The 7,176-nt window shown below is 37.7% G+C and overlaps 1 protein-coding gene across 1 annotated transcript; it reads left to right on the top strand.

The window, feature by feature from the left end:
- Positions 1 to 2,385: 2,385 nt before the first annotated feature.
- LOC132300028 (leucine-rich repeat receptor-like serine/threonine-protein kinase At1g17230) lies at positions 2,386 to 3,885 on the top strand. Its single transcript, XM_059796952.1, has one exon. The coding sequence runs from the start codon at positions 2,555 to 2,557 to the stop codon at positions 3,704 to 3,706; it is 1,152 nt and encodes a 383-aa protein (XP_059652935.1). The 5' UTR covers positions 2,386 to 2,554; the 3' UTR covers positions 3,707 to 3,885.
- Positions 3,886 to 7,176: the final 3,291 nt, after the last annotated feature.

Genomic DNA, 7,176 nt, shown 5'->3' on the forward strand with positions numbered 1-7,176 from the left:
TAGGTATTTGCACATTGGAGAATCCCACTTGAAGAAAGTATCGCATAATTAAACTGAAGTCCAAAAGCTTTCAGTTTAAAGGGGGGTTTGTTGAATAATTTAGTGTTTGCACGTTTAATTTTTACTTTGTCTAAGTTGTCCTAGTCCTTAAGAATTTGTTAATAGTGGAGTTGTACGTGTTCAACAAGTTGGTTTATATGTACTGAGTGTATAAGAGTTTGTTTTTGCACGTTGTGTAGTGGTGTGTAGTGCCTATTTTCATGCTTTTATCAATCTTTTTTTATTTGTAACATGCAGTGTATCCAGTGTGGATTCAAGGTTTTATTTGAGCTCAAATCCAACTGAAGGGTGGATTTTGGCGCAACAATTGTGACATAAAATTTAAGAGTTTTGAATTTGAAAAACACATTTTTCTACTAACTAACAACAATAAAAATACATATATTTGACCATCTCTAAACTTCGTAATAGTAAAAATCAAATGAAAATATTAGGTCAAACAGACACTATTCACGTTCTAGTGGTATATATTACAGTTGTCAACCTATAAAAATAATAAAGTGAATGAAAAGAACAGAATTAGATAAATTTAAGATGGTAATAGATCTAAATCCATCCTTTTTGCAATATGATTGAGTTTTCTATAAACTATGAATTAGTGTCATTATAAAAAACAAGTAACCATTTATATATATATACACACAAATGCAATGCTGTTGTAATTGCTGACTTAAACAGGTGAACATTGCTTTCACAATGACTGGAACCAGTGTACCACTCTACTGTAGCAATAGGACTTTCAATGTTCAGTGTTGTCGTCTTCCACAAAATGCAGCATATACTGAAATAATAAAAGACATATATGCCCCACACAACTGTTGGCTTTCACAGAAAGTTTATGGTTGGATGGACGTGTGAAATTGGACCAGTGGTCTGGGCACAGAAAACTATAGAAACATCTCAAGTACGGCTTAACAAGGACAACACTCTCGCCGACTTCAAATTTCAGACCCGAATTATAAAAAGGACTAAAAAAGGGCAATGCTACCCACCCGTACTTAAGACTTATTTATCTCTCTCACTCGAACTTTCAATGCATTTATTATGATCGGGTCACACTATTTGAGTCAAATAATTTGACTTATTTATCTATTTGAATCTCCTCTCACTTGAACTCATAACGCTTTATTTGAATTGAATGATTATATATTTATCGATTCTAGTTTGACATTAGATCAAAAAATGAGTCTAGACTTTAATATCAATTATAACGGGTAGAGTGTTTTATAATCCAACTCAAAAATTTAGTATATTAAGTATGACTAACATTCAATCTATATATAGTCATTCATTGTCTAATCTAAATTAGACGCTGGACAAACCCGTCTTATAACACCTATCTACTTTATTATATGAGTAAAAAAATTTCCTTCAACTAAACTCCGCAACTAGAAAAAAAATAAAGAAATGTTAGTGGTGCATGATTCTTTCTAAAAGTTCATTCATTTTATTGGCATTCATATTAGATCAATGTATAAATCTTCAACATGCTATGCATACTTTCCAATTTGAGCTTAACCCACTGTATCAAATCCAAAATTTTGAACTCGCATTTCAGTTCAAGTTAAAAATATTAAATTAAAAATTTTAATTGATCACGATATTACTCTTTAAATTTGGTTATTCCTATGTATATATATAAAAAAAAAATTCTAAAATCGGAATGAGAATATAAATTTTTTTAAAGCAAAATTATGAAAAATAATTTTTCAAAGGATTAAAATAAAACAAACCATTATTTAAAGAAAAAATAACTGAAAAAAGAAAGAAAAAAAAAATTTGATCACAATTATAAATATATAATAGGTCAAGTTAAAGTGGAGGTTGAAATTTATCTCACACCTGAACTAGAATTAAACCCAAATCAAGTGAGTTTAAAAATATTACCATAATTGTAGAAATAATTATTCACCTTCCCAACATTTATATAAGTAGATGTATTTTTTGTTATGAATTTCGAACTTTCTATCACAATTCTCCTTAACAAAGATAAACTTTTAGATTGTTGTGACCAAATTCCGTTATTCATTGAAAATGTGTAAGTTTTATTAATTTTTAATTTTACTTTACGCTCTATTTATTTGGATGTAAAATAATTTTTTTTTTTAAATATTTTAAAAAATATTAAAATTTAATTAAAAAACCTCATTCATTAATTTTTGACAAATCATTTAGGTCCGGCACTCGACATTAACCTATACCTTTGTCAACACCTAAATACTAAAAGAAAAAAAAAAATTATTAAAAAATATATATTTTATACGGAAACAAACCAGTGTAAATGGTTCGTCACGTCCTATAATCCGAAACCATGTAGTAAATCAAATTTGTCTTGGGATAGACTGGAATTGACGCGGCAAGTTCTAATAATAGCATTCCTTCCTCAAAAGGTTCAGTGCTGTCCAACTGGTGAAACATGCACCAGTACCCCTACAAATTAAAGTGCTACATGCTCACCTCACCTCAAACCCCTCTCTCTCTCTAACTTCTCGCAATGTTCAATGCCATCTCCCTCTTCCTCCACCTCTCTCTCTCCTCTCTCATCATCACCACCCAATCCACCACTCTCCCCTCAGAAATTTCAGCTCTCCAATCCTTCAAATCCTCAATCAAACCCTCCACCGTCCCCTCCTACTCCTGCTTAGCCTCCTGGAACTTCACCTCCGACCCATGTTCTCTCCCTCACATCACCCATTTCACCTGCGGACTCACCTGTTCCAAATCGTTCCGAGTCACCCAACTCACCCTCGACCCGGCGGGTTACTCAGGAACTCTCTCTCCCCTCATCTCCAAACTCACCCAACTCACTATTCTTGATCTCGCCGACAACAACTTCTATGGCCCAATCCCTTCCTCTCTCTCCTCTCTCCACAGCCTCCAAACCCTTATCCTCCGATCCAACTCGTTCTCTAACTCAGTCCCACCCTCGATTGCCAATCTCAAATCTCTGCAGTCCATTGACTTTTCTCGGAATTCTCTTTCTGGGTCTTTACCAAATGGGATGAACTTCATGATTAGCTTGAGAAGACTCGATCTTAGCTTCAACAAACTCACTGGGTCACTCCCCAAATTACCACCCAACTTAGTCGAACTCGCTGTAAAGTCCAATTCTTTATCTGGGCCTTTGTCTAAATCGTCCTTCGACGGGTTGACTCAGTTAGAGGTGATCGAACTCAGTGAAAACTGGCTCGCCGGAACACTGCAGCCCTGGTTCTTCTTCTTGCCTGCACTCCAACAGGTCAACCTGGCGAATAACAGCTTGGCACGTGTCGAGATCTGGCAGCCCACGAAGGTGAACAGCGATCTCGTGGCCGTTGATCTGAGTTTCAACAAGATTGAAGGGAATTTGCCGATCAATCTGTCGGGTTATCCTCTGCTGTCGTCTATGTCGCTGCGTTACAACCGGCTACGCGGACCAATCCCGGGGGAGTTCAGCAAGAAGCAGTCACTGAGGAGGTTGTTCCTCGATGGGAATTTCCTAAATGGGACACCGCCTGGGAATTTCTTCTCCGGCGTGTCGTCAGTTTCCGGCAGTTTGGGGGACAATTGTCTAAGCAGTTGTCCGGTTTCTTCGCAGCTTTGCTTGAAATCACAGAAACCTACGTCCGTTTGCCGCCAAGCATATGGTGGGAAATCTAGGTCTTAGTATTGGACTGTCAGGTCGTGTTCTTAGTATCTTGTGAGTGGATCAGGTGCGGCGACTTGCATGGGAAGGTTCTTGTGCTCGCTCGCATATGTGAGCGACGAGAACCGTCCGATGCAATGAAAAGGATCTAAACTCGATTTGTTATATATAATAAGTTTTGTCTTAGTATTCCGTATTCATGGAAAGTGACATGTGTACAAGAATTTTTGTACATTCGGAACAAAAGACACGCAACACATTATATCGACAAGGTATTTACATATCACACGTGTGATATTGAAAATGCATACTTGCGAGTGATGAGAATTGTCTAAAATGCATATTTATTTATTTTTTATTTTTTGGCAACAGCCACAAAAAAAAACAACGAAGAAACAAGCCCATGATCATCCTCAACCATCCGCATCAACTGCCAAAAGTCTAGAGATGCAAGTTGGGATCAAAAGAAGCACCAAATCCTCATTCATGTTAGCCCGTAAGAGACCAGCTAAAGCATGAGCCACCTTATTACAATCCCTTCGAACATGTGCTAATGAAAACGAAGAACAAGCCTGCATCTCCTTCCGAAGCTCAAACGCCAAAGGAAAACACTCACCATCACTATTTTGAACACCCGTAATAGCTTCCACCACCACTTTAGCATCCGTCTCAAAGCAAATCTGTTGAAAATTAAACATTTTGGCCAAATACACAGCACGATACAAAGCAAAAGTCTCAGTTACGCTCACGGACAAGGAAGAAACCAGTTTAAAAGTCATTGCTTGAAGAACAGAGCCATCAAAGTTCCTAAAAACCGCCCATCCACCTCCTAACAAAGCGGATTTGGAAAAACAAGTATCCACATTACATTTAATCATGCCAGGCAACGGGCGTATCCAACGTTTAGAGGACACAATAAAACTCTTAGAAGAATCAATTGCCTGTCATTTGTTCTGCACACTTAGAAACTTCCACATCCGATCCGTAGCTAGATTAGCCACCACCAAAGGATCCCAAACTTTCTTTTCAAACACCAATTTGTTTCTAGCCTTCCAAATCAACCACACACAAAAAGCAGCCAACCCTCCCACAACCTCTTTATTATCCTCGGAAAGCAAAGAATCTCTTGAAATACTCTACCACCAACTAATAAAAGATAAAGGAGAATGCTGAGAAAAATCCCAACGAAGAGGAATGAGCTTCCATACCTGAACAGAGTGAGTGCACCGGAAAAAAATATGAAGAATATCCTCTACCTCCAACCCACACCTCCGGTACATCGGATCCTGCAAACAAGCTCTTCGAACTAATGTAACCCCTGTAGGGATGGCATCATAACAACATTTTCCAAATAAAATGTTTAATTTTAGAAGGCACAGACAATCCCTACAACTGACTCCAAACCTGTCTAGACACCCTACGTCCATGCCCCCTTCTATCAGGCCGCAAATTCAGATAATAAAGAGAAACAGTCAATTGGTAAATGAACCTAACAGAAAACCTTTCGGAGGCGTCACCATTCCAAATTGGAACATCCTCCACGGGCCCATGAATAGATGTCCCATTACCAACTACCCATCGCAAACCATGCCTCAGCAATTCCTGCGCCGATCAAATACTACGCTAAGCCCAGGATGGATTTGATCCAAGAGGTGCATCCACAAAGGAATGGGAGGGGAAATATTTTGCTTTGAATAACTGATACGCCACGCCATACTTAGAAACTTGGAACCTCCAAGCGTGTTTGGCCAACAACGCCAAATTAAAAGCTTCCAGGTCCTGAAATCCCAAACCACCCTCCTCCTTACTTTTACACAATAAATCCCAAGGAGCCCAATGTATTGCTTTATCTTTTCCAAATTTTCGCCCCCAAAAAGAACGTACCTGTTGTAATAATTCTAGACATAAATTACGAAGAAAGCGGAAAACAGACATAATATAGGTTGGAAGAGCATTCAACGCCTCTTTTATCAAAACTTCCTTGCCACCATCTGAAAGTGTAAGTTGCTTTCAAGAAGCCAAACGATCCTTCATCCGTTGAAGCAAAAACTTAAACACATCATTTTTAGACCTACCAAGAATCGCTGGCATCCCGAGATACTTCGTCTGAAACCCTTCCTTGGATAAACCTAATAACTGACTCAAGGCATGCCATAATTACAATGGCGCATTCTTAGAGAAAAATATGGCGGATTTTTCAAAGTTCACCCTCTGTCCCGAAGCCATTTCATTAGCAGTAAGGATATGCTTTAAAGATCCGATCTCCGCCTCAGGTGCCTGACAAAAAACAATCGAGTCATCCGCAAAAAACAGTGAGAAATATATGGAACACCTCTACAAATTCTCAACCCAGAGATAAGATTTGCTTCCTGAGCTCGTTAGATAGCCAAAGACAGTACCTCAGCACAAAGAATGAAGAGGTATGGCGATAAAGGATCACCTTGGCGTAACCCACGCGATGGCTGGAAGAACCCCTCGACAGTACCATTAATAACTAAATAATAAGAGACCGTTGAGATATATATCATGTGAGTAAAATGCATATCATGTGAGCGATGAGAATCAAATGCAGATGATTTGGTTTCTCATTCCAAACCCGTCCTCTTGTTACCACTTAAATACGAATACATATATAATCATGTGTTCTTTAATGTAAGATGCACCTTACAAAAAAATCGAGCCCGATCTCAAGCTGGACGATGCAGTATTCCATCATAGAGAGGATTCAGTCCATCTCAATTCTTATATATTTTGATTGTCAGTTTGTCACCACTACCAGTTGTGTTAGAGCAACTCCAATGCTCTTTCATATTGGGCTACTAAACTCAAAGTATGAGAGGGAGTGAAAAAAGGGCTCTCCAATGGGCTCTTAAATTTTGACATTGTCAAATTTCCTCCCAAATGTAACAGTTGCCAATTTTTTTTGGCAAGCCTCTTATTCCTCTATACGATGTAGTTTAATCTCTCTCTCCCTCAATCCTATCAACCTTTTCTCTATGCCTTTCGTTGCATTCTATCTGTTCTTTTGAGTTGCCCTGTCGTCTCTCTTTCCCTTTCATCTGCAACGATCGGCAATTATTAACGGCGACCGACACTTAAACAATCGGTAAATTCTTTCTTCTCGGATTTGTATTTTCTCTTTCCCTCTCATCCTCATATTTGTGTGTATATATATATATATATATGTATCTTCTCATATCGGTAATTTTGTTGCTAATTTTGTCTCGCAATTAAATGGAGGAAAGTAGGTCTGTATTATGTGATCTTTTGATTTGAGAAAATAGTAATTTCAGGACAACAAGTTTGGGTGTTCTTTTGTCATCTTTTTCTGTTCATGTTGCCTCATATATAAATATATATTAATTTCTTCTTCTTCTTAATTTTTTTTTTTTTTGGGATTATTTTTATATCAAATGAGATTTATCAGAGACTTTTATGAATACGGGTAATAGGAAACTCTTGCCATTATATTGTCTTAAAAACTCAATTTG

Source organism: Cornus florida, unplaced genomic scaffold, assembly GCF_030987335.1.
Source record: "Cornus florida cultivar Cherokee Brave unplaced genomic scaffold, ASM3098733v1 CherokeeBrave_3.0.0_Hap2_Chr03, whole genome shotgun sequence".
NCBI lineage: Eukaryota > Viridiplantae > Streptophyta > Magnoliopsida > Cornales > Cornaceae > Cornus > Cornus florida.